The sequence below is a fragment of the Sinocyclocheilus grahami genome, unplaced genomic scaffold (genome assembly GCF_001515645.1).
Source record: "Sinocyclocheilus grahami isolate Dianchi unplaced genomic scaffold, SAMN03320097.WGS_v1.1 scaffold400.1, whole genome shotgun sequence".
Classification (NCBI taxonomy): domain Eukaryota; kingdom Metazoa; phylum Chordata; class Actinopteri; order Cypriniformes; family Cyprinidae; genus Sinocyclocheilus; species Sinocyclocheilus grahami.
The window spans coordinates 658,619-686,001 of record NW_015505579.1 but is presented as its reverse complement, the minus strand read 5'-3'; the positions used below and the strand labels follow the sequence as shown (position 1 = coordinate 686,001).

The 27,383-nt window shown below is 38.7% G+C and overlaps 4 protein-coding genes across 7 annotated transcripts in view; all 4 read left to right on the top strand.

Moving 5' to 3' along the window:
• Positions 1–11,503, top strand: part of LOC107550531 (FYN-binding protein) — a 12,572-nt gene extending 1,069 nt beyond the window's left edge. The window contains exons 2-16 of one of the 2 annotated variants that reach the window (XM_016231845.1): positions 2,611–3,178; positions 3,432–3,486; positions 3,906–3,982; positions 4,342–4,376; positions 4,519–4,553; positions 5,926–6,037; positions 6,146–6,305; positions 8,488–8,641; positions 8,739–8,752; positions 8,844–8,898; positions 10,021–10,084; positions 10,216–10,378; positions 11,021–11,054; positions 11,147–11,184; positions 11,328–11,503. In XM_016231845.1, the coding sequence (XP_016087331.1) occupies positions 2,611–3,178; positions 3,432–3,486; positions 3,906–3,982; positions 4,342–4,376; positions 4,519–4,553; positions 5,926–6,037; positions 6,146–6,305; positions 8,488–8,641; positions 8,739–8,752; positions 8,844–8,898; positions 10,021–10,084; positions 10,216–10,378; positions 11,021–11,054; positions 11,147–11,184; positions 11,328–11,353 (1,590 nt within the window). In that variant the 3' untranslated portion in view covers positions 11,354–11,503. Of the gene's footprint in view, positions 1–2,610; positions 3,179–3,431; positions 3,487–3,905; positions 3,983–4,341; positions 4,377–4,518; positions 4,554–5,925; positions 6,038–6,145; positions 6,306–8,487; positions 8,642–8,735; positions 8,753–8,843; positions 8,899–10,020; positions 10,085–10,215; positions 10,379–11,020; positions 11,055–11,146; positions 11,185–11,327 lie in introns of both variants that reach the window. The other variant, XM_016231844.1, reaches the window with a different exon arrangement.
• A 476-nt stretch (positions 11,504–11,979) lies between these two features.
• pex11g (peroxisomal biogenesis factor 11 gamma) lies at positions 11,980–17,166 on the top strand. The gene is made up of 7 exons (XM_016231851.1): positions 11,980–12,063; positions 12,209–12,346; positions 12,923–13,108; positions 13,191–13,369; positions 16,380–16,451; positions 16,552–16,798; positions 17,049–17,166. Exons 2-6 carry the CDS (start codon positions 12,266–12,268, stop codon positions 16,775–16,777), a joined length of 744 nt encoding a protein of 247 aa, XP_016087337.1. The 5' UTR covers positions 11,980–12,063; positions 12,209–12,265; the 3' UTR covers positions 16,778–16,798; positions 17,049–17,166.
• A 492-nt stretch (positions 17,167–17,658) lies between these two features.
• LOC107550530 (amyloid beta A4 precursor protein-binding family A member 3-like) lies at positions 17,659–24,499 on the top strand. Of its 3 annotated transcripts, none has more exons than XM_016231843.1 (12): positions 17,659–17,918; positions 18,257–18,719; positions 18,831–19,430; positions 20,545–20,575; positions 20,664–20,809; positions 21,559–21,645; positions 21,737–21,913; positions 22,090–22,269; positions 22,371–22,583; positions 22,663–22,782; positions 22,875–23,015; positions 23,936–24,499. In XM_016231843.1, the coding sequence occupies exons 2-12, from the start codon at positions 18,360–18,362 to the stop codon at positions 24,005–24,007; spliced, it is 2,127 nt and encodes a 708-aa protein (XP_016087329.1). In that variant the 5' UTR covers positions 17,659–17,918; positions 18,257–18,359; the 3' UTR covers positions 24,008–24,499. The 3 variants fall into 3 exon arrangements, with proteins under 3 accessions (XP_016087329.1, XP_016087328.1, XP_016087327.1); XM_016231842.1 differs by having other exon boundaries at positions 18,828–19,430; XM_016231841.1 differs by having other exon boundaries at positions 18,257–19,430.
• Positions 24,500–24,851: 352 nt separating this feature from the next.
• abca7 (ATP-binding cassette, sub-family A (ABC1), member 7) overlaps positions 24,852–27,383 on the top strand; it is a 38,859-nt gene continuing 36,327 nt past the window's right edge. The window contains exons 1-3 of the mRNA XM_016231853.1: positions 24,852–24,932; positions 25,295–25,403; positions 25,520–25,613. Of these exons, the coding sequence (XP_016087339.1) occupies positions 25,338–25,403; positions 25,520–25,613 (160 nt within the window). The 5' untranslated portion in view covers positions 24,852–24,932; positions 25,295–25,337. The remainder of the gene's footprint in view (positions 24,933–25,294; positions 25,404–25,519; positions 25,614–27,383) is intronic.

The window sequence follows — 27,383 nt, the reverse complement described above, 5'->3', positions numbered from 1 at the left end:
CAGGGCCATATGGAGATATGCTTTCCTTTCTATGTTTTCACACTGAATCTGGGTTTGTTTAGTGTATATGTTTAGAGAGAAATAAGACTGACGTGTTGATATAGTGTAATAACCACTAGAGGTTTATTGTTCATTGCGTATTGTAATAAAGCATCATCTGTATTCTGATTATTGATGCTGCTAATAAATGGACAGCAACGAGCATAGACTACAGACATTCTGATTAGTAGTCAGTCAGTGTGGGTTTTTAAAACTAGATTTTAGTGATAATCGCATGCCTCTGTTGAAGACATATCACACAAATCCTCAAAAGAATGAAAAAACGAGTCTCTGTAAGAAGGATCATTTTAGTGTGATTTCAAAGTGTGAATGATATGATTGTTTGGATTGTGGCTGGAGCAGATAAGACAAAGCTTTCATTTTTCTTTTGTCATTGACACGGGTTGCGTTTTTAGCAAAGCGTGCAGCTAATTGGTTGGCTTTTGACTGTGCAAAGGTGTGTGGTTGGAGACACTTCCTGTGCCTCACTATTGTTCTGAATCTGCTGCTCACTTCTTAAACAGTTCACGGCAGTGTATTATCTTCCACGCAATGTATGATGTCTTTAAGTTATTGTTTTAAAATGCCATGCATACGATACTGACAGATGCATGTTAAATCAATGATAATTATGTATGACCTCAACATCTGAGGAAGGTAATCAAATCAGAGACATTCAATACTCAATCTTAATCAGGATACAAGGTACTATAATGACAATGTGTGGTCTGAGGTCTATTATAGTCCATTCTGCCGACACCACAGCGATGGCACACTTCTGCTAAAAACTTCTACTTTCCACACTGATTTTGATCAATAGCTATTTCTGAACAAACAACAATGTATTCTATTACAGTTAAGTCCTCTGAGCAGGTTTCAGGTTCAGTACAAGTTCATCTCTATCGATAGCATCTGTGGCCCTACTGTCAGTTACCACAGAAAAGCATTACGACCCAGAGTTCGTTAGGACAAGCAAAACTGCAAAACACCGAATTTGATTACGGTAATGCACTTACAATGGCAGTCTACGTTTCTGGTTGAACATGGTGTTTAAACATGGATGCAACAGTTTACCTCCGTAATTTGAGTGAAACAGGAAATATTCAAATCCATTTTCCACTGTCAGTAGTGTAGTGATGTAGGCCACGTACCAAGTATTGCTCATACAGAAGTCACTTTATGTGAAGTTACAGATCATGCAGATTCCTACTGAAATTACTGGATTTGAAGGCATTTATAAAGGATTTTGCCCCCCCTTCAGAGAAACGCTGTTGAAATGTTCACAAGAAGACTAAGAAGTCTACGTTTCTGGTTGAACATGGTGTTTAAACATGGATGCAACAGTTTACCTCCGTAATTTGAGTGAAACAGGAAATATTCAAATCCATTTTCCACTGTCAGTAGTGTAGTGATGTAGGCCACGTACCAAGTATTGCTCATACAGAAGTCACTTTATGTGAAGTTACAGATCATGCAGATTCCTACTGAAATTACTGGATTTGAAGGCATTCATAAAGGATTTTTTTCCCCCCCTTCAGAGAAACGCTGTTGAATTGTTCACAAGAAGACTAAGAATGTATATTTTAAAAAGTATTAAAGTATGTTTTGTTAAAGCCTTATGTGCAATTAATTGTGTATTTATCAGTACAATGCCTTGCCCTATAGATTCCTAATTGTCAATGCATTACTGTTAATTCTGTTTTTCAAAATCGTTTGAAATCGTTTTCTGTGATCCATACGTTGAGCCTCGGACATTCCTTTAACTGTTTGAAGTGAAGCAATGAAGCTGGAGAGCATTCTTCTGTGTGTCCATCTATACGTTCTTCACAGTGTTCTGCAACTCTGAAGTTGTTACTCAAGTCAGACATTGAAATGTGTTATTTGTCGGACTCCCTTTTTGTAATTTTTTAAGTTCACACCTGCTCTGTAGACTGCATATCACACTTGTTAATAGCGTGTGGTAAAGCACCCAAAAGGTCAGATGTTGTGTAGATGGATGTTTATGTGACAGAAGCCATCAGTGCTGTTTGACCCAGTTTCTCTCGACAGAAGCACAGCACTGCCACAGAAAATGGCAGTCTAATATCAAAACATCTAACAGCGAATGGTTAACTCAGAATGGTCATTTCCTTCATTGTTTTCATCAACTACACTGAAGCATATTCCTTGCTATGATGTTTAACTGTAAAAAAAAAAAACGGCAAGTGTAGCTGAACTTACCGTAAATTTTTTTTAAATATTAGAGTTTAAAAACATGTTTCATAGACTTCAATAGTGTCTCAAAAACCTTGAGAAGTCATCAAATTTGATCTGTCACACAGAGGATTCAGGGAATGTCAATTTACATTTTTTCACTGTAAATTATAAGATGGCTTGTTCTTTTTCCACTGCCAGTAACAGTAAAACTTTACTGTACTTTACTTTACTGTAAAATTACTTGAAATGTTAAGACAAATTAATGTTAACCAATTAACAGGTCTTTACATTTACATTTAAGATGAAACACACCAGTCAAAGGGGCATTTAAATTGTTTTAGAGCTCTGATGAGAATTTGTTTTATTTCTTTACAGGAGGAAAATGTGGATGTCAAGGCCCTCCGGGCCAAATTTCACACTCGGTTAGAAATGGCAGCTTCCGGAGGTGGATCCTCCATCAAACATCATACGGTTGGTGTGCTGCCAGAGTCTCTAACCAATGGAGCTCTCCGAAACAAGATTTCAGCTGTGCCTCCGAGACCAGTCTTTCCTCTCAACGCTCAAAGTGAACCAGAGATGTTTCATTCGGCTCCTCATGGAGTGTTCCCAAGACCTCCTCCTTCTCATCGTTTGGGAGCCCAGGAGAGTCCTAAGATGGCCCCTCCGGAGGTCAATGTGCCGAGCAAAGTCAAGCTGACAGGAGAACTTCTTCAGCGCAAGATACTTCAACAGCACAGCGACTTGAAAGTGTCTTCAACTTTTAAACCACCACTGCCGAGCCAGAGGAGCGTGTCAGACGTAGTACCGCTAAGAAAGCCGCTTCCCAATGTCGGGCCGCGACCCTCAAAACCGAAACGTCCTCCGTCTGTAAACCTGGATCATTTCCGGAAAAAAGCCCCTGTGGTTCTTCCCAAAAGAAACGTAGAGCTGCAAAGTTCTAAAGGTAGGAGGTAAACCTTTTCAGTGCTTTACTGCATATGTATACAAACCAGTAATAAAAATACATCACTCATTAATAAATATTTGCATTTATTGATCCATATGACCTAATGCAGTGGTTTCTAACAGGAATGTATCATGTTAACTATTGCTCATAGACTTTTTCCATGCCAATGTTAGGCCAGACTTTTGTATGGAATAAGTATTTACAGGAAAATGTGATGTTGTAATTAGTATTTATGGTATATTTTGAGCAGGTCCAGCACGGCCACCAAACAAACCCAGCCAGATGACATCTTCATTTTCAGAATTGTGAGTAGTACGTGGTTGTCTATAAGTAGTTGTCTAGATTGCCAAAGTTGGAAAGAGAAGGGGAAAGAAAACTGTAACGCAACTGTGTTGTTGCTTTTCCCCCCCATATCTGTACTGTATCTCTAAATTATAAAGAGAAATCATTCTGAAACGCACCAAACAACATCTTATATTTTATTGTATCGCTTCATACGTGCATCTTACAGTGCAGTCTTTCTTACACCCTGGAAGTATGTGGGTGTAAAGCACGCACTGTGGCATTTCCTGACTCTTTTTGTAGACTCTTATGAAACCGGCTCAGATAGCGTGCATTGTGTGGCGTTATGGTTATTTTTAATTGTATTTAACTTGTGTATGCTTGCTGTTGGTGAGTCTGCTTGGGTTAGTATTTAATCGAACTCTCATTTCAATGTTTTCAGAAACATCGACCCCCAAGAGTACTATGATGACATCAGCGCACTCCCACCACCTCCTCCCACACCTCCAAGGCCGAGAGGTAAACGTGAATATACTTTGCAGTTGGACTTGTGATTTTCACCTGGTGGGTTATAAAGCAGATGAAAGAATCTCATAGATTTACACTGAGTAACCCAGCCATATCTGAAGATTATAGAGACTTGAGGGAGGGGTTTTTTAGCTTATACCAGTAGGAAACCAACTAGCAACCACATAGCAATGAGCTAAAAAACCTTAGTAACCACAAAGCAGTCCCCCGGTGACCATTCACAACAACTTAGCACTATGGTGGACTTTTGGCCGGGCATAGTGTAATCTAGCATTTGTTTCAAAGGTTGTTTTTTTTACACCCCAGTGAATCATTCACTGAAACAGATTATTTATCTTTTCATGTTGCAGACTCATGGACTGACAGTTTCCCTTCTCAGCATGAGGTCAGTCTGTTGGGTTATTTTTGTGTGTATGCTTCTCAGAACAAGTGAAAGAGAAGTTTAAGGGTCTCCATGTGCAGTGGTTACAGACCGTTGATATGTTTAGCATGCGTGCTAATGTGTGTGCTTTTTTATTGTGTTGTAGGACAGCGACCAAGAAATCTATGAAGACCCAGACAAGTAAGTCATAGCAGTGTTCTTTTACAATGCAGAGTTCCCTTCCCAGTCCATTTTTAAAACTAAACTGCAACAATGGCTTGCTCAGAAATTTGCATGATTATCATGCCCTAAACATGAACACATTAACATTGCATAACCTGCTCTGTAATAACAGAAGTCATTTGCATATAGAAATATGGTACATAGAAAGATGATACATTAATACTTTATCAGTTTAGTTTAGTTTAGCAGTATCAGGTGTGTAAGCTCATTTCCCCTATTTTTACATTTAGAAGAACAATTGATGTAACCTAACACTCACTTCAACTGTTCATCTTTATTATTTAATAAAAATGTTATATGTAATCGAATTTTAAAATATCGAAATTAATACGTATTTTGTACTATTGCATTAAATGTGATGCTAAATTCTTTTGTAGCATTTAAATCAATTTGAGTTTTTTTGTGTTTTTAGTGTAATTTTTCATTTCCACTGTACTGTTCAAACGTTGGGGGCCAGGAAGATTTTTTGTTTGTTTTTAAATTTATGAATACTTTTATTTAGCAAAGATGCATTAAATGATCAAAGTGTCAGTAAAGACATTTACAATGTTAGAAAAGAGATAAATGCTGTTCATTTAAAAAAAAATTACATTTTCCACAAAAACAAAAAAGAAAAGAAGAGAAAGTAAGAAAAAGAAAGCAGTTTCTTGAGCAGAAAGCATCATGTGACACTGAAGACTGCAGTAATGATGCTGAAAATTCAGCTTTTCCAATAACAGGAATAAATACATTTTAAAATATATTACAATAGAAAACATTTATTTTAAATTGGGATAATATTTCACAATATTGCTGTTTTTTCATCAAATGAATGCAGCCTTGATGAGCATATTCCAAACTTTTGAAATGTAGTGTATTTAGGCAAAATAGTTTAGAATTTAAATTTTGGGAATTTATGGGTTATTGGCTATTTTTATCTAAAAATAACTACTGGCTTATTTCTATTGGCCAGAATTTTACTATCTGTGCATAGAAGTAAAGTAGCAAAAGACTGTAGCCTGTTTAATTGTTAAGGTTGGTCAAGCAAAACTGAATTATACATAAGCACAAGAAATCTTGACTAACGTTATCAATGCATTCCAGAGAGGATCAAATAATCTCTCCATAATATATCAGTTAATGGAATAAAATCTCTCTTATTATATCCATATGTTGTAGCCACAGACTGCAGAATTATTGCTTAAATTATAATATATTTAAAAGTAAAGGTAAATGACCAAGGACTGTCAAGCTCTAAAAACAGCAGTGTGAACATTCATGAGAATTTCTCCTTTTGGGTTCCACTGAAGAAAGAAAGTCATTCTGGTTACTTTATTTCTGTATGTTGCAGACCCGTTCCTGTTGAGAGGAAAGTATTGAAAGAGACTAAAAAGACAGAGCGGGACAAGAAAGAACTGAAGGAAAAGCAGAAGTGGGAAAATGAGTATAGAAAAAAATTTAAGGTAACAATTGTGTCTGTTGAAGCTGAAAAACAGGATGTCATAAATGTGGTTCTATGTGTTTTTGCAAGATTCCTACAGATATGTTCATGATTATATTTGTGTGCGTAGCTGAATGGACCTATTGAGGTGATCCACATGGCTCGTGTGAGAGAGGACTGGCAGGGCGGAAAGAATGACCTGATGGTGCGACAGGGAGAGAACGTGGAGATCATCCGTGTGAGCAACAACCCTGAGGGGAAATGGCTGGCGCGAAACCTGAGGGGCAGCGGTAAGTCTGACTGTGACATGCTGTCGATTACCACAGAAAGTCATTTTGACAAGTTCCTTAGTTTACAACATACAAAAATCAGGTTTACACCAGTGCACTTACAATGGAAGTCTAGGAGGCAAGACATTCTGCACAGGAAGTGATGTCAGCGTTGTGTGTGCTGCTTGTATTCATCCTTTCAGAAGTGAGGGGGACAGTATGTCAGTTGTATACTATTTGTCCTATTCTATTCTATAGTCCATGGTTCAGTAAAAAAATGTAACCATTATGTATTATGTAATTGAACTGAATTGGCAAACATGTCACGAAGGTAAGGAGACCTTATATCAGTAGAACAATAATATGCAATGCATTTTTAGTGTCATTTAGGTTCGAGTGACTTTTTTATTTCTTTTTTAAGCTCTTTATAACTTTTTTTTTAATGTTTTCTGGCTTGTTTGTGAAACAACAAAATATCAACACAGTTTAAAGGGGTCATATGATGCGATTTCAAGTTTTCCTTTCTCTTTGGAGTGTTACAAGCTGATTGTGCATAGATAAGATCCCTGAAGCTGCAAAGACTAAAGTCTCAAAACCAAAGAGATATTCTTTATCAAAGTTAAGACTCTGCCACGCCCCCCTAAAACGGCTTGTTATAACACGCCCCCACATATCTACCTCACTATGTGGAAATATTAGCATAATGCCGCCCAAATGTGCACGCAAAGAAAGAAGGCGTGGTTTCAGTAACCGCAGTTAGTGTTGAAGCAGCATGTCAGGGAGACGCTGTGTGTTTCTAGGAGAAAGCAAAAGCACTTTATTTGGCCTTCCGAAAGTAGATGCGTTTAGGAATCTTTAAGATTACTTGCAACAGAACAGCAATGCATTTTATGGACGACCGTTTCGTGAACCTAGGAGAGGAGGTCATTCTGACTTTGCTATGACAATCTGGCGCTTCTGAATCAGCTACTGTTTTGTTATTAGTTTAAGTATTTGCTATTGACTGTTCAAATGCGGAGTTTTGCGCGTGGCTTGTGTACTGCAAACACATATTCATCACTGTGTCTGTCACGCGACTCTGTTCCCCTTTCAGGCTCTGTCTTTACATTTATTTTGAAAGATGAAGCTCGCGATTATGGTAAGGGGCGTCACATTTCCAACGAGTGCTTGCAGTGTTGGGCCAATCACAATGCACTGGGTCAGCTGGCCAATCAGAGCAGAATGTGCTTGTCGGAAGGAGGGACTTTGTAGAAAACAAAGCGTTTGAGAGAGGCGGGGCATAGAGGACCTACAATAATGTACAGTATTTGAAAAAGAATGTGTTTTTTGAACATTAAAGCATGTCAACATATTCTGTTACACCAAATACACAAAATAATAATCTTTAAAAAAGCATCATATGACCCCTTTAAGCATATCTCAGTATTGATAATCACCATCTTGAAGGGCTTTGATAACATACCTGCGTTTCACTCTGTGGCATGTCATAATATGGCATAAATGATCTTTCGCCACTCTTTTTTTTCAACATGATCCAAGTCCCTGTCCTACTTTTCTTTTTTTTCTTTTTTTTGATAATCTGTTCCACTCTGACGTATGTCACAATACAGAATAAAACATCTGTCAGTACTTCCTTTTCATCACAATTCAAGTCCTCGAGCAACTTTTTTTTTTCTTTCCTTAATGCGTTTCACTCATATGTACGTCACAATATGGAGAAAATATCTGTCGCTATTCCATTTCATCGTGACCCAAGTCCCTGTTCTGCATCTTTTTTCTTTTTCAGTAATCCGTTCCACTTGGATGAATGTCACAATATAAAAGACAATCTATCAGTAATTACATTTGATCGCAGTCCAAGTCCCCATCCTACATTTTCTTATTGTTCGATAATCTGTTTCTTTCATCACAATAGGGAAGAAAAGATCTGTTGCTACTTACATTTCATCTCGATCCAAGTCCTCACCTTATATTTTCTTCTTTTTCGATAATCCATTTCACATAAAATCATCATTATCCAAGAACGATCTGTTGCTACTTCTATTTCATTGCGACATTAACTTATATTTAAGCCTACTTAAATCAGAATATTCCTTTAAATCTATAGCGGCAGAAAACCACCTTTGCTTGACATTTTCTTAAGGAGGATAGAAACCAACAGTCTTCATAAAGTTGAATAGTAAATATGTGTTTACTGTTGCAGTGGGCTACATCAGTAACTCCTGTGTGGATGTGGATTATGAAGAAGTGAAGCGGAAAATCCGTGGTCAAGCCATGCCCTCCTACAACCCTTCTGCGGGCCGGCTCATCAACCCAGAGGTATACGACGATATCGGCTCCAGCGACCAACTGGACAGGTGAGACCCCAAGCCTCATGTTGAGGGAAGACAGGGGGCATTTTTATGCTTTCAAAAGTTTGAGCTCATATTGTGTGTTTTTTTCTGCTTTTAGCAGCTTTCACAGTGATGGTGAGTAAACGTGCACCGACTTCTACTTTCCAAGAGGTGATTTGTCATGTTTCTGCAGTGGATTGATAAGAATGTGCTCTGCTTCTCCCAGATGTATACGATGACGTGGACCATGAAGAGTTTCCTCCTCCTCCCCCAGAGATCAGGTATCTCTCATCTTTCTTCGCATCTCAGTTTTTTAACAAGTGGACCTCAGTAACCAATATTTAATTTTGCGCAAATGAAAATGAGGCTATGAGGGATCAGGTATACAGTCTGTTTAGTGGGTTGTACCGTGGAGTACTTTAGTGTTGCTACAAAATGCAAATGAAAATAATCTGGTTTGCCAAAATCTGATGTGATCAGGACCAAACTGTCTCATTTTCATTCATTTTATGTCAATTTAAACATAACCTGACTAAAGGTGTGGTCACAGTCACTGTTGTTTGGCAAATTTTCACATGCAAAATACAGTTATTTCAATAGGAATCAACACAATTGGGTTTAATTTGGCCACGCAGATTTGCTGTGATAATGGACCTTGTTTGCCCGCAAAAGTTTGCTTAAACTTCACTAATGTGACCGCACCTTAAGGTCTATATGTGTTCCAAAACAAACAATCACACCAATTATGTAAATGTCCTCCTATGTGCTATTTCTGTCTCATATTGTACATATGAAAAGCTGAAGTGTCTTTGAACAGCATTAAACAAATGACAAACTGTCTGAATCATATTTTAACTGTGTGTTAATGGATAACTAACTACGTGCAAACTACCACAGAGAAAAAGAGGGCTTTGTTTTAACTTCCATAACCTGGAGTTTCTTCAAATCTTCTGTATTAAACATTAATCATATAATGATCAAAATAGTATTTTCAAGCAGTAATTATTAAAAATATATCTTAACGTTTCTTTTCACTTCAGAACAGAATTGTACTCATTTACAATATCTTTTTTAGTGCTGGGCAACGATTAATCGCATCCAAAATAAAAGTTTTTGTTTACATGATATATGTGTGTACTGTGTATATTTATTATGTATATATAAACACACACACATGCATGTATATATTTAAGAAAAATATATTATGTTTATATATTAAACATATATTATGTAAGCAAAAACTTTCATTTTGGATGCGATTAATCGCGATTAATCGTTGCCCAGCACTAGTCTTTTTCTTTTAAAAACAACATTGTACCCTGAATGGTATTTGTTTTTTAATGTTCTGTGCATTGTGGTGAACATCATATATGTGACAGTTTATGCCATATGGTTTTGTTTAGCCACGATCCGATAAAGTCCAAGCAGCGGGAGAAAGATGAGAAAGATTTTCGAAAGAAGTTTAAGGTGAATCTGTCTTGCTTATGTCCATTTGTATTTTACAGATTAGCTTTGATTCTTGTTGATTATTGCAATGAGAAGCTGCCAGATGTCCTAAATTGTAGTAAAAATCTCAAATATATGAAACTATTGAATAGTTTGAAGGGCCCATCCGAGTTCTGTACACCATGATGGTGGATCCTAATGCCAATTTGAAGAAGGCTGGGAGCAAGTACCTGGAGGTGGTCCGTGGAGAGATTCTCGATGTTATACAGGAGACCAGCAAGAAGCATATTCTGTGCTGTAATAAACTGGGGAAATGTGAGTCCATCACCACCTGCTGGAAAACATATGCTATTGAGGCTTTGACTTTTTTCTTAATGGGGTCATATGATGCGATTTCAATTTGTCCTTTCTCTTTGGAGTGTTACAAGCTCTTGGTGCATAAAGAAGATCTGTAAAGCTGCAAAGACTAAAGTCTCAAATCCAAAGAGATATTCTTTATAAAAGTTAAGAGTCAGCCACGCCTACCTAAAACGGCTCGTTCTAACACGCCCCCACATGTCTACATCACTATGTGGGAAGATTTGCATAACGCCGCCCAAATGTTCACGCAAAGAAAGACGGCGGTATTCGGCCAATCACAACGCACTGGATAGCTGGCCAATCAAAGCACACCTGCTTTTCAGACCGATGAGCTTTGTAAAAATCGATGCGTTTCAGAAAGGCGGGGCATAGAGGAGAAACAATAATGTACAGTATGTGGAAAATAATGTGTTTTTTTAACCTTAAACCGCATAAACATTACACCAAATACACAAAATAATGTTCTCTTTAGCAGCATCCTATGACCCCTTTAAATGATCAAAGCACCCAGAGCACTGAGAAATCAGTTTTAGTAAAAGAATAAGTATAAAATTGTTTATCATTATTAATAATTGTATGCTCTTTCTCATTGCACAGATGGATATGTACCTTTGAATTACCTTTTGCATGAGTACGTATTAATTTACATACAGTAATACAAGTCATTTTTATTTGCTAATGTTTTTTTTTAAATGTTATCAAATCCTCTACTTTCATTTTCAGGGAGAATGAGGTTTATGATGACATTGATACTGCTTCAGGTACATATATATATATTTTTTTTTAAAATCTTAAATCAGATATCTTGTTTCATCCCATCAAAAGAGGGATTTTTATTTGGTTTTCCTTGTAATTATAATAGCAAATTTGATTTATTTATTTTTGTTTGTTTTCTTACTGACAGATATATATGACAATGACGACAGCTGACCTGCTTGGAGGTGATGGTTATCATCCATGTAAAACTGTTTTCACCTGAGAAAGTAAAAAGTGACTGAACACCGACTGTTTCTTATAACGAACGAATGAATGAATGACATGAAGATGTTTGCTTCAAGAAAACTACAAAAACTGAAAACTCAAAGCTTTGTATATTGTAGAAATAATTATTTTACGGAACATTATAGTTATTGGAATTATTGTGATCGAAAATTGTAATTATCATTGGGATGTTTTTGATATTTGTTTACTTTCAGATTTGTCTATTTTGTGATATATGGCAATCTCTTTTCAAATAAAAAGAAAAAAGGTTTAAATTCGTTTTCAATTTATTCTTTTTTTTCCTCTGTGGTTCACCATTTACTTTTAAACTTTTATCCTGCAACTATTTCAATAATGATGATTTTTGGTTTTCTTTCTTTTCTTTACAAACACTTAAAATAGGCTGGAGATGCGTCGGCGCTGCGCAGACCGATCGGCGTATGACATCAAAGCACCGCGAGAGAATGTCATACGCCGATCGGTCTGCGCAGCGCCGATGCATCTCGAACAAGCCTAATGCAATGCCACTGCCTACACCAGCAGAGTGCTTTCTTTGCCAGCACACTCGACTGTGATTGGCAGGTGCAGTATGCCGTCGCAGTGGCTCTTGAAATCGGCTCTTGGCTGCTTTGGACTGACGTGAATCTGAATAATTTCCTGTACGAAGTCCACTAACCTAAAGCAAGACTGCTGTCAAAAAGATGAATTTTAAACAAGTGTAGAAAACAAAAGTCGTCTTTTATGTGTTTAATATGTCTGACGTTCTGCGAAGTTATTAATGGATGCACTACGTCACATCTTTAGGCTGGGAAATTTGCAAACGAGAAGCAGCCTCTTCTTCGCAGGATTGAGTGTCTGCAGATGAGAATTAGACAAATCATGCAGAATTCAGTCGAGTCCTTCATAAATGCGTTAGAGTCATACAGAGGAAGAGATAAAGTGGTAAGTTTGTATGTAATAGACAACACGTATGGTAATGTACATTGCACTTTAACTTGTTTTATTTGTGTCAATGGTTGGTATTGTATTTAATAAGAATAATAAATATAAAATACTTAAGATTTTGTAAGTTTAAGCAATTGTAGCCTATTGTAAGAGACGTTTCAACATTTAATTATGAGTATTGCATATATGGAAACGTACATTGCACATTAACTTGTTTCCTTTTTATTTTTTATTTACGTAAATAATAGTAGTTACTGCGTTTAAAAGTGAAAATAAAAAATATTAAGTAAAATATTTGTTATTATCAAGATTATAAGTTTAAGAGCTTGTGTATGAGACATTTGAACTTAAATGACTTTAAATCTGGTTAAAAAACTCTGTTGGTTTGTGTTTGACACATTTACAGTGCTCTGTTACTATTAAATCTGGTTAGAAATATAGTACATGTGAGGAATTAATCAGGCACATTGCATGTTCCCAGTTATGCATTAAAGCTGCCTGGTGACATCACATGTGATTTCAGTGCAGGAACTGCTGCACAATGTAATTATAGTTTTTTTTGCTGTTGTCTAGATAAGGACGCTCTGCTATGGGTCTCAGCTGGTAGGTGGAGTTCTAGCTGAAAAGAGCTCTCAGTCTTCATTGGGGAAGAGTCTCCTGCTGTTCTCCGCTCAGTTGAGTGACTGCAGAACCACTCTCAGGCTCTTTGATGACCTGTCCATGCTGGCGTACTCCACCGGCTATGGGTTAGGAGCCTCGGTGAGGACACAGGATGCCTCTGTTTAAATATAAAATTGGAGTTTTGAAGGAGAGTCTGATTTAATGGCTATTTTTTTCTTAGGAGGAGGATGCTTTGGTGCGCTGGATGTCAATTCTGAATAATGTAGCGGATCAGTTGTATTACCCCTGCGAGCACATCGCCTGGGCGGCAGATGCAGAGCTCATCAAAACCAAATCTGACAGGTGGTGGGTGCTGAGCACAGGCCTCTGGGGCATATCGCTTATCCTCAGCATACTCAGGTAAAGGCAGAGAGTGGACTGGACATCACCACATACAGTGGGGTCCAGATGTCTGAGCACACGATGAAAATTGTGACTTTTTAAAAAAGAAATTTAAACCTGGAAAGTTTTAGGTTAAAAATGTAAAACAAAGAAAGGTTATTGAATAAAATCCACTAATGAAATTAAACGATTTGTTATAGTACTGCTAACCCTGCCTCCTTTATAGTAATCTGATAAGCATATCATAAGTTTTAAAGGCTTTTATTGGCAAAAAATTATAATGAGTCAATATTTACAGTGTTGACCCTTGTTCTTCATAACCTCTGCAGTTTGCTCTAGCATGCTGGATATTAGCTTCTGGGCCAAATCCTGACTGATGGCGATCCACTCTTGCCTTATTAGTTCTCGTTGATCACAATTTGTGGGCTTCTGCTTGTCCACTCGCCTTTTGAGGACTGACCACAGGTTCTCAGTGGGATTGAGATCCGGGGAGTTGCCTGGCCACGGATCCAAAATGTCAATGTAATGATCTTCGAGCAACTTCTTTCTCCCTCTTGCTTTGTGACATGGTGCTCCATCACGCTGGAAAATGCATGGATCATCACCAAATTGCTCGTGGATCGCTGGAAGAAGTCGCTCTTGCAGGACGTTTTGATACCATTCTTTATTCATGGCAGTGTTTTTGGGCAGAATTATGAGAGAGCCCACTCCCTTGATTGAAAAGCATCTCCACACATGGATGGTCTCAGGATGCTTCAATGTTGGCACAACACAGGACTCATGGTAGCGTTCACCTTTTCTTCTCCGAACAATCGATTTTCCAGATGTCCCAAACAGTCAGAAGGGAGCTTCATCAGAGTAAATAACTTTGCACCAGTCTTCTGCCGTCCAATCCTCGTACTTCCTGCAGAATTTCAATCTGTCCTTGACGTTTTTCTTGGAGAGAAGTGGCTTCTTTGCTGCCCTTCTTGACACCAGGCCGCTGTCCAAAAGTCTTGGCCTCACTGTACGTGCAGATGCTCTCACACCAATCTGCTGCTATTTCTGAGCAAGCTCTGCACTGCTGGTGACACGATTCCATAGCTGAGGAGATGGCCCTGGCGCTTGCTGGACACTCTGGGACGTCCTGAAGACTTCTTTACTGCAGTTGAACCTCTCTCCTTGAAGTTCTTGCTGATCCGGTAAATGGTTCTTTCAGGTGCAATATTCTTTGTGGCATGTGAGGCCATTTTGATGCACCGCGATGATGGCTGCACGTGTTTCTTTGGAGGTAACCATTGCTAACAAGAACACAATGATTGGAAGTGCTTCTTCCCTCCTTTTATAGCAATCAGTCTGCTCTTACAATCTAACTAGTATGATAGTGATTTGACCTGACTAGTACTCATTCACACTTTCACATGTGCTGCTGATATGATTAGTCAATGATAGCTGGTCATTTTGTGTCAGGATCCAAAAAACAGTGACATTTTTATTTAATTATTTTGTGAAAAGTTCGTTTTTTGGCCAATGAAGCTTTTAGCAATTATTTCAAATGCACCTGATCTCTCTACACAATCTAGAAACAATGTGAATGAACACCACAACAGCTTAAGCAAAACACAAAATGTATGCCACTGCCAAAACTTTTGGCCATGACTGTATGTATATATAAACCACACAAAAAACTTTATGTAACTATGTAACTTTTTCTGTGTTCAAAATTTGCAAAATGTATATAATGAGTGAGTACATCATGAATTCATCTTCCAACCCGCGTTTTTGTCTTATTCCGAATCACTACGGTACACTTATAATAAGTGCTTATATTCGGACTATTGTAGCCTGGTCACCGCTGCGGAGTAACACATACCTGCGTGAATCGCCATATAGACATAAACTTAGAGAAGTAGTTCTGTTTATTAACCGCTAGAGTGCCAAAAGTTGCATAGTGATGCTTTTAACATTAAAATGAAAATATACAAATAAAAACTACTTCAAAATATTTAAAAAAAATTACAATTGTATCTCAGTTATCCTAAAATAGTACTGGTATGGCCAAATTCACAGCATTCATAAAACTCAAAATGTATCCAGATGATCTGCTTCCACTGTAATTCTTTTTATTAATTTTTTAAATTTTTTAATTAGACGTTAAAGACATAACATGCAACATTTACAACTTTAACAAGACATCCAAAAAGATAACACAATTAAAGGAATGGGTTTACATTACATAGAAAAAAAATCAATAATAATACATAAAGAAACGTAATTTTCAAGTAACTTCAACTCTTTAGCGAATAAAATTGTATCTCTACATTTTTTGTTATCAATACATTGGAGAGACTCAAAATACAAATGAAAATCAGTCATAAAGACCTATTTCTTTTACTTTTATGAATATGAAATTTACCAAATAAAATCATTAGATTCATCATAAAATTAACAGATGCATTTTTTGATTCAAAATATAAGATACCATCTTTGGATGTTAATTCACAATTATAACCAGATTTCTGTTGAATATATATAGATGGTAACATTCCAAAAAAAAGATGTAGAATTCTTTCTGGCTGATCTGAACAAAATGAACATTTTTCATCAATATCCATACATTTTGATAAAGTATAGTTACTAACATAAATATTACGAAGTACTTTCAGATGTATTTCCCGAAGTTTGTTAGATATACACTTCCGCTGTAATTCTGAAGTACACATCCAGTGGACACTTAGCCGTAAGTCCAAGAGTGAGTAGGGAAGGCAGGAAAGTGTCAGCTGACCACAGGTCACATAGCAAGTCCAACATGTGTGTCCGGATTGCAATCATACTACACGCATGCATACTTTATTGAACTCATTTTATTACATTTTTAAATACATTTTGAACAAATGTAGTACCTACTCAGACAGCACGTGATTTCGGATACACTGACATTTTATTTCAATATTACTTTTATGGTCAACTAAAGTAGTTAGTTTTAACAATAATAACCCTGTTCAATATGTGTTTGTCTTTGGTAAACAGCAAAGATCTTTGTTTCTAGATCCATTAGGTCCATCCAGATTCTGAAGAGAAAATCGCAGACGTGTCAAAGGTCAGCTTCAGCTGAGAGCAGGTGGGTGTTCATGTTTAAAAGCGTGACGCTTAGGTCTAAACGTTAATGTTTCCATATTCACTGCCCAAACCCAGAATGGCTCATTGTGTCTGACTGTCAGGGAGGAAGCCTTTTCTCAGAAAGCTGTGCTCCAGAGGCAGATCAGAGGGGAAGTGTTCAGCATCCTGAGCAGTTTGGCAGATCTCAGCAATGCTATTCATTGGATGCCGCCTGGATTCCTGTGGGCTGGACGGTTTCCTCCATGGCTGGTGGGACTGATGGGAACGACCTCCTCACTGATAGGCCTTCTACAGATGAGCTCCGGTGATCAAGGAGCATGCTCCTGAAGCGTCACTGGATAGCTTTACTTAGGGTGACCATACGTGCCATTTTCCCAGGACGCGTCCTGGCCAGGATTTCTATATATGCAGACCGATCGGTGTATGACATCAAAATACCACACAGACGGTTCCTTATGCTTTCAAAATGCTCTCGAGGTATTTTGATGTCATGCACCGATCGGTCTGCACACGCAAACAAAGCCAAAACCTAGATATTTTAGGCAATATAGAAATCCGCGTCCTGGGAAAATGGCACGTATGGTCACCCTAGCTTTACTCTTACAAATCTTTGATTTCAAATCTGTTGCTATTTGTAATAATTATGCGTTATGTCATAATTAATTATTTTGTTTAATAATGTGCAATTTATGCAGGCTAACTGAGAAATCTGTACACTGGTGAATAATAATAATAATAATAAAAAGTTTTATATTTAATTGTATATAGATGAATGTATTCGAGAAAATGTGCCATTTGAAAACTAATAATGTGGAAATGTTTCAAACGTAATTGCGAAATAAATGATTTTTTTTTTCAATGACAATTGGAGAAGCCTTTAATTTCTCATTTATATTTTTTAGAGTCATTTTTATAAGCATTTAAATAGAAATTCTGTGCACCAGTGTTGCCAAGTCCGCGGTTTTCCCGCGGAATCGGGCTACTTTATCACTGTTGCCGCGGGTTGTTTTTCATGTCCGATATTATGTATTTAGCCCGTGGAGTGCGCCAAAAACATGTATTTTACCCCCCCGGAACACGATTTTTAACTGGGAGCCCTCCTCGAAATGCCATTGGGCAAGTTTTGAGTAGCAATTGTGCGGGTTTTGTTGTGAAGACCTGGCAACCCTGCTGTGCACCTCGTTTGACGACACGATGGATTAGTTAGGTCTTGTCCTGGTGCGCATGCGCAGTGCTGACGTTCTGAACTACATTGAAGTTGTGTGGAGTCGCACAATAACAGCGAAACCCGAATATAAGTTCTGCGTTCTGTACAACAATGTATTCCGTTCATTTGTAGGACTGTCTCATGGAAACACGACATGCTTTTGACCAATCTCCAGCCATTTAAGCGACGACTAAGTTACCAGAATATGCGTGATACTGCTGGATGATTAACGTGAGTTATTGATGGGGCTCTAGATAAAAGGTAAGCTGTTGTACTAAATAACATTACATTTAATTTACAAATCTTTCTTAATTGTGTGCTTGGGTTATCAATTTTGCCCTTGACACGCGCTCATATTTGCATGCTCGTATGTATAAACAATATACTTTGATGGGAACTGAGCAATGAACCTTATTCAAATACAATGGTATTAACATAGTTCTCAGATTTACATACTACAATGTGTATTTTTTCATACTTTTGACGACTTAACTATAATTATAAAATGGGGGAAATAATAATATTAAAGATTGAGTAGATATAATGAAACACTAGTCACTAGTTGCTTTAATCTCACACTTTGCTAATCTGTTGTTTAGGTGCTTTTACATGCATCAAGGCTCTTCTGGAAGATGAATGTGTATTAAGGGTCTTAAGGGAAGCTGAGAAGTTGCTGGATGAGGTGAGGAATTGCCAGTAGTAATGGCAGATGGTTTTCTCTACAATGGAGGTTTGGAGTCAGAACAGAGTTCCCAACCTGCTGCTTATGATTCCTCGAATGCTCAAACCGAAGCTTCAGCCCAGGACGCAGATTGGGCTCCTGATGGTTCTGACTTCTCGACTAACCGTGCTGAATCCACAAATCTGCACAGTGAAAATCGGCAGAGCCCTGAGTCGGAGGATCCAGATTCCTATAACCCCATCGAGCCCCCGCCACTGGACTGGAGGTCCGACTCTTCCAGCGAGGCCGGTTCGGTTGTAGGGCTTGAAAGCCGTTCGGTGGGAGATTTAGAGGCTCCTGGATCTTTCGACACGGGGTTGAATGAAGACACGGTGTCTGCAGTAAGCGACTACGGAGCTCAGGTCTCCAGCGACGCTTCTGACAAAACCGAAGAGCTTTTAGCTCAAGAAATGTGTGAGAATAAGCCTGAAGTGTGTGTTTTTCAGCAGCAGGATGGGCAGCAAGAAACAAAAGAGAAATACGTAGAGGATAGAGAATTGAGGAATGAAGAGAAAATCAAAGACAAAAGTGCGAAACATGATATTGACCACTCGCACATTCAGAGTCTCCTCACTCAGCTCCATCTTTTTCATCCATCAGCTACTTTAGAGAATCCACTGCACCACTGCACACCTGATGAATCAGCCAGTCGCGGCGCTCCACACAAGTCGAATACTCCAGCGGAGGCCGCTGCGTCCTCCTTCCAAGAGCTTGAGTTTAGTGTCCAGTCAGCATGTGCAGATGCGGACAGAAACGTCCCTGAAGCTTTGCTCTTTTCACATGAGTATCAGAAAGATCTGCTACAGCTGCTAGAGGCACCAGAGGCTGCCCCACTGTTTGTTCACGCACCCCCGGTGACCCCCAAACATCAGTCAGGGCTCAGAAGGCAGAGCAGTGATGCAGATGAGATGATCTCCATATCTCACAGCGAAGACGCTTGGCACAGACACCTGCAGGATGAGCTGTTGGTCTCAGGAATCATAGAGGAGGAGCAGTGGACGGCATCTAAAGGCCTTAGCGCGGATCAGTCCGGCTCCCCAAACAATGATCTGGTGAGATTTTAGTCCTTTTAAATTGTAGATCGTTAGACTGAGTTCCGATGTGGGAAACATCTTTCTTAACGTCTTTCCCCATAAAAGTCCATTGCTTGACAGAAAAGCATTTAAAGCATTTTACACAGCTGTTTCTATGGAAGCCCATTTCTGCCGTGGAATAAAACGATATTGATAATTGCGACTTATCTCACATTCTGACTTTCTCGCAATTTGGTCTTTAGATCTCACTTTTGTAATTGTACATCTCGCAATTCACAGAAATGATTTCTGGAGTAAACGCACAATTCTGACTTCATTTCTCCAATTTCAAGTTAATGCCTCGCAATTAACGTCTCACAATTCTGACTTTATTTTCTTGCAGTTCAGAATTGATAAAGAATCTGAATGACGATATGTTATCTCAATATTCAATACATATACTTAGATTTGAAATGAAGATTGTGAGATAAGATAAGATTTTTTTATTTGTATTTGTATTTTTTTTGAATTCCATGAAACAGGGTTCAAGGGCTGCCCCCTAATAGTCTACGAGAAGGGGACCAAAAAGAAAAAAAAACCTCCACAGGAGGTGGCGAAGTCACGTTCTCCGTGACAGACAGATCATTAAAAGTGACTTCATCACTGCAGCCGAAAATACAGAAAACACGAATTTATTGATTAATTATTAGACAAGTTTTATGCGTGCGCTTCAGCGCTGATAGGCAATTAAAGGCTCATTATTATGAATTATATGGCTATTATATGAATTATATATATATATTATATGGCTTATTAATATAAACGTGTGATTAGTCGACTAATCGCTTTAAATGAGCAACTATTAGTTGATCAGAAAAATCTTTAGTCAAGGGCAGCCCTACAGGTTTCCAAATGTTTCTGCACATGTAATCAGAGCAGATGTTATCATGTAATCTTCAGCGTCACGTTTGACGTTGTACACCCACGTCTCCGTGAATGTGGAGTCGTGGCTTTCCACGTAAAATGGAAATTGAGCTTCAGGGGGTATTTTTCATGTACTCTTACAAACAGAGAGTTGGGAATTCCGACTTTCTGAGCTGAGCACCGCAATGAAACCAACGAGTTCAGTTGTTTTTCTTTTGTCTTTTAACAGGAAGCTGAGACACAGCCGGCTTATAAGAGTGGTATGAAGCTCAGTGTAGAAGTATTTACAAGTTGTACATTCATAGCTCTTGTGATGTAGTTGATAATGTCATTTGTTGTTGTTTTAAGTGCCTGGACCATGTGATCCTGAAGACCTCCTGGAAGGGGTGATATTTGGAGCTAAATATCTTGGATCTACACAATTACAGTCCGAGAAAAATCCCTCCACCAACGCCCGGATGGCTCAGGCGCAGGAAGCTGTGGATCGCATCAAGGTGGAAGAATATTATTTATTTATATATAAAAAAAGCAAATTTTTTGTCAAGTATAACGACAAGACTCAACAATGAGAATCATAACTGCAGGCCCAATTGGGGCCACTGTTATAAATTTAAAATGAATAATAATTTAATAGTGTTACGAATGATTATAGGTGGATCTTATCACATAAACAAGACAAAATTCTGCATCCAGGCACAATTTTTAAAAAAGCCTCTTATTTGCAGGGCTACATATTAAGAAAACTCAAATCTTCATCTAATAACGCATGCACAAGCTCCCATGTTCCATTCACTCTGTGTATGTGTGTTTTAATGTGAATAAAAGCCTAGATTAAATCTGTTAATCACATACAGTGATTATTTCTCTTCTCTTCGTTTAAACTGCTCAATTCCTATGGATTCATTTAACAGTGCCTTTATGACATTTTGGATCTTCAAAGTTTTGGTTACCTGGACTTTTAATGAATTGACAGAAACCTCTTAGGTTTCTTATTTTGTGTTTCGAAGCTTAACCAAAGTCTTATGGGTTCGGAACGACTTGGAATGATGGTTAGGATCATTTTCAACCTATTAAAAAGTTTGGCTTGGACCACTAAGGAAGCGCCCACAACACTCTTTCATTATAGTGTTGAGTTCTACATGGGGAAACCACTACTCGCGGTTTCTTTAGAAATTCAAAAAATCTAGTTTGACGGTTTTAACTCGGCTAATACACCTTTTGATATATTTGCATGTGTATCTAGGCACCTGAAGGAGAGTCTCAGCCTATGACAGAGGTCGATCTGTTCATTTCTACACAGAGAATCAAAGTACTGAGTGCTGACACACAGGTTAGACAAAAAAAACACACCTGACAGTCCTTCTTATGTTCTGTGAGTGCTGTCTTCTCTGATGTGTGGCTGATTTCTCTCATGCGTCCAGGAGGCCATGATGGACCATGCTCTGCAGATGATTTCATACATCGCAGACATTGGAAACATCGTAGTTTTGATGGCCCGCAGGAAGCCAGCCAATCGCAAATCGGCAGACTCGCCGGCTAGCTCTGCAGCACCACCGAAGAAGTGCTGGATGATCTGCCACGTGTTTTCTTCAGAGGATGTGAGTGCTTTCTGTGTGGTGTCCACCTTGATAAAGAGTTGGTTTGCAGTGGATAGTCAAAGTGTTCCGTTGTCATTATTATAGGGTTCTTATTATGCATTTACTTATAAATGTCTATTGAGATATTATTTGATCTACATTTAATAGTTTCTTACTCTTATTTGTGTCTTCTTTAGGCTCAGATCATCGCACAGGCCATTGGTCAGGCTTTTGGTGTCACATATCAGCAGTTTCTGTACACTAATGGAATAAAAGCTAGTGATCTGAAGCCAGGCGAGTACAGCGATTACCTCGGCACTCAAGAACTTTATAACGGAGACCTGGTTCACTTTTCTCGCTCTGAAAACATCAGAGAGGTGAGGATGTCTTCCCTTCTATGTGGATCCATGCCGAAAGCTGTTGTTCTCAACACTGTTTTGTAATTTACTATGGCCCATTCACCTCTTTTTATCTTCAGGTGTGCATATCAAAAAAGCCAGGAGAGATATTAGGCCTCGCGATCGTGGAGTCTGGCTGGGGCTCCATCTTGCCGACTGTGGTAGTAGCCAATCTGCTGCACGGCGGCCCTGCGGAAGGTTCTGGAGAGCTGAGCATTGGCGATCGCATCATGTCCGTTAATGGCACCAGTCTGGTGGGCCTCCCCATCACCACCTGCCAAAGTATCATACGAGTAAGACCAGCCAGAAATGAAAATTAAAGCTAATTCCTCTGCATCGCGTGTCAAAATGTTGAATTATCATATTCTCCAGGATTTAAAGAACCTGTCGATAATAAAGCTCAGCATCGTTCACTGTCCACCTGTCACCATGGCGATCATTAAGCGTCCAGACCCCAAGTATCAGCTGGGCTTCAGCGTGGAAGACGGGATTGTAAGCAACTGTTTGCAACACATTTTTTTGACACTATGTTTGTAAAACTGTACTGAGTGTCTGACATTCAGTCAATGTGATTTCTGCAATAGATTTGCAGTTTAATGCGTGGTGGAATAGCTGAGCGGGGCGGCATTCGAGTTGGTCATCGTATCATTGAGATCAATGGACAGAGTGTCGTAGCTACACCTCACGAGAAGATCATTCACATCCTGACCAATGCTGTAGGAGAAGTAAGAGGAGTGTATTGCACTTTAAACAAATCACCCACTTTATACTATATTAAAAACTATTTGAAATGACATCTGATCATTCAGACTTTAACACGATCCACAAAAATCAGTTATTAATCCGATTTCAAACCATATATATGGATGTGGCTTGGATCTTGTTACGTTTTTTATTTCTCTTCAGACTACATGAAACAAAACTAAATTTTCAAAAACTTGAATCATAGTATTTCTTTTTTCTGGTTATTGAAGTCTACATAGTGCAGGGGTGCCCAAACTCGGTCCTGGAGGGCCGGTGTCCTGCAGAGTTTAGCTCCAACCCTAATCAAACACACCTGAAGCAGCTAATCAAGCTCTTACTAGGCATGCTAGAAACTTCCCAGCAGGTGTGTTGAGGCAAGTTGGAGCTAAACTCTGCAGGACACCGGCCCTCCAGGACCGAGTTTGGGCACCCCTGGCATAGTGTAATAATACATTTTATAATAAAAAAAAAATTAAGTATTTCAATGTTTAAATATGTCAATGAAAACAAAACATGTGTGAACACATGCCTTTGGCCTTCTTTGTTGTTACTTCCGTTTTACTGGAACTTTAATTCAGACTTCTTTTCCATGTTGTGACATGCATCAGAGTGTACGGTTAATCTACAAATCAAGAATGTAGGGCGCTGAGCAGGTTCTATGCATCGGTTATTGATCAGATATGAACATTGCACTCAAAAATGGATACAGATGAGTGTGAGCCTCCAGGGGTGGGTTTAAGCTGACTAAATGATTCATCACCAGAGAAAAGTCTTGTCATTTTCACCCAGTTGTGATCTTACAATTACATGTTCTCAGCAAGAGCTGTAACATGCATTTAGAAAATAGATTGTGCCGACTTTAAAGTAGCAGTAATAATCATTTTTATTTGATTTGTACCAGATTCATCTGAAGACTATGCCGACATCAACGTACCGTCTCCTGACTGGCCTAGATCAGCCGGTGTTCCTTTAGGAGGCGGGTCCTCTCAGGTCCTCTCGGTCACATGCACATGCCACTGAACACTTGACTGAAGTGTAGAAAAGGGCTCTGCCTTTTAGCAGATGCATTAAAGCTGAACAGTGTAAGAATGTATAGAGATCATGGACCTCCAATTTAAAGCTGTTTTAGAGCTGCTGGTTTGCATGTGTACATTTGTTGTTTTTGCTCTTGCTGCTGAGCCAAGGTGCCTGAAGACGAGCCTTGTGTTTGAATGACTATGCATTAGAATCCACACTCAGATCATCTTGAGCCTCCCATCTCAAGCTTCCAGCACTTCTCCACTACCGCAGAACAGATTTGATGTTCAGTGTTTTTAAATGGTTTACATGCTCTTTACAGAGCTCAAGAATTAGTGCCTGTAAAAACATGAATGGACCTATGCCTTGGTTTGTTTTTAGCTGTAGAGAGAGGTATATTTTAATAACTGCTGTATTAGATGTTTATTAAAGATAGTACATAAAGACAGTTTTCCTCGTCTTGTGTGTTTAATTAAGAATATAAAACAATTATAATTTTTTTTATATAAGCTAAGCCTTTATAAACACCAATGTCTGTGTGTGTGTATATATAGTCAATATAAATAGCAGGATAAATCCTCACAGGATATATGCAGAATCTTTAATAATTACATTTCGACGTCCTCACTGTCCCAAGTGCCGGAAATTGCGCAGGGTTTATGTAAAGCCTGAGTGGGTGGGCGCTAAATGAACACAAAGCAACTGATTGGCTACATGTCTTGAGTGCAGCGCTCTCTATTGGTTACAAGCCCAATGTTTTGAATGTAAGCCCCGCCCATCTCGGTATTTCCTCAAACTGTGGTCTCGTAACGCCGGTAGCGCGCGCGGACTGCAGACCGTCTACATCCATGAAGCATTGGAAGTTTGGGATAAAACGAAAGGTAACAGCATTGCACCCGTGACTACTGTGTTGTTTATAGACATTAATAGCGAACGTTAAAGTTACAGTAGCGGTACTGAATCATTCGACGTTATATGACCTGCAATGCACGGATTATTACTTATTAATGACCCATTTATATAAGCTATACTATATTCTATATTATGACACTGTAAGGAAGACTAGTAAAATGATTTCTAATTGAAAAAGTAATTCATTGACTTCCACAATGGGTGAGATGTCCATTTGTGTTCCACAGAAGAAGGCCCTTTATTGAGTTGAATGGCTTTTCAGCTTAGCGTGAGCAATAGTATATGCCATTGTATTTGCATGGTGGAAGAGTAGTTGTTGTTGTTGTTGCAGGTTTCCTCTGTTGCCATGGCTGTGTAGTTTTGTGCCGTCCATCATGGCCATTGGAACACAACTCTACCTGCTGCTGTGGAAAAACTTCACATACCGCAGGAGAAATAAGGTGTCGTAACTTTAATCCAGCCGCAGCACACTTACACACTCTGTCAAACACTGTGCAGTCTGTCTACAGTCAGGGATGTAATAAAACATGATCATGTCGTCTTCTTTCTTTTACAGGTCCAACTGATTATTGAACTCCTGTGGCCGCTCTTCCTCTTCCTCATCCTCATTGCTGTCCGGCAATCAAACCCACCATATAAACAGAGCCAATGTAAGTGGTGCCCTGTGAGCGTGAGTGTTGCCCTCTCCTCTTGGCAGGTGGCAGGAAAGCAAAGCTGATTAGCTACAGTGAAAATCAGGACATTGTTGAGCCCTTGTGACATTGTTTATACTAAATCATGACCTTTTTGATGGCTCGCCTGAAGGAATTTGAGTCATAATGACATGAGGACATTTTTAAGTGAAATGTTGCACATTTCCATAATAAGGGTAAGATATTAAAGGGGATGTGTGTCATTTTTTCCCTTACTAAAATAGTACTAAATGATTTATCTATGTGCATCGTTATTTAAAAAAAAAGATAAATTAATTTATAAGTCCATGTGATATTAAAATTGACATTTTTTTACTTTGTTAGTGCACATTGCTAGTCTTGTGGTGAATTATCATTCCAACTTTAAAGGGTTAGTTCACCCAAAAATGAAAATTAGCCTGTGTTTTACTCACCCTCAAAGTATCCTAGGTGTATGTGACTTTCTTCTTTCAGACGAATCCAATCGGAGTTATATTAAAAATTGTCCTGGCCCAACCAAGCCTTTCAATGGGGGTAAGTGGGTGTTCGTTTGTCAACAGTTCAGAAGACGTGAAGTAAAGTGGCTGTCATACGCAGAAGGCGTTCCAGCGGATGACGTAAGACGTCGACGTTGCGTGATAAGTGACGAACGCGGAGACAAAACAAAACGACGTTCATGAATTAGAAGCACAAAACGAGGATTTGTAAAGAAAAATGTCGGAGGATTTCGATATAAGCCAAGAGGAGACTGGTTTTCCTTTGCTAAAGTAAGGAAACTTTGTTTCCTTTGCTCCTGCACTTCTCAGAGGCGCGTGCACGATGCAGGCATATGTCTTACGTCATCAGCCTGAACGTCTTCCGCGTACCACAGTCAGTGGAAGTGAGAAAAAAGTGTTTATTATGTTTGAAATATAGATATTTATCTTACAAAAATGCATGGATTTGCTACAGGAGGCCTTTATTCACCCCCTGGAGCCGTGTGAGGGACGTTTTATTACGGATGCGCACACTTTATTTCACGTCTTCTGAACTGTTGACAACCGAACACCCGCTTACCCCCATTGAAAGGCTTGGTGGGGCCAGGACAATTTTTAATATAACTCCGATTGGATTCGTCTGAAAAAAGAAAGTCACATACACATAGGATGCTTCGAGGGTGAGTAAAACACAAGCTAATTTTCATTTTTGGGTGAACTAACCCTTTAAAGGTGCACTTATTTTTTGTGTGGATGATACAACAGTGTTTGTGCACTTTATACTGACACTTATTGGTATGGATGCAGCACCACACAAAAACAATTTTTTTTAATACTGATACCATTGTAGAAATACACTTTATTCACAGGCATATTTGGCAACCGTTTTTATTAATTAATTCCGCAAATAAAAGTGTTTAATAGGATCATAAGTTTACACAAGTAGGGGGCCATTCAAAAAAGAACGCATTTTTGCATTCCACTGCGCTGCTTTTCCATCGTTAGACTTTGTAAATTTTTGCTAGAAGGATGTCTTTGACTGTTGTACTCACAAAAGCGTTTTTTTCGGCATCTTGTGCATGACACAGGGTTCTAATAATGCAACACTATAAATGTGTCTTAGAGTTCAGACCTTGCACTTTTTTTTATTCCATTGCCAAGCATCTCACATTTTTAAACGCAAAAATGTGTTCTGCCTTAATAGCCCCTAAGTGTACATCATTAGAAAATATTTTAAAAAAGTTTTTTAACCTGTTTACTGTCAGTGTCCCGC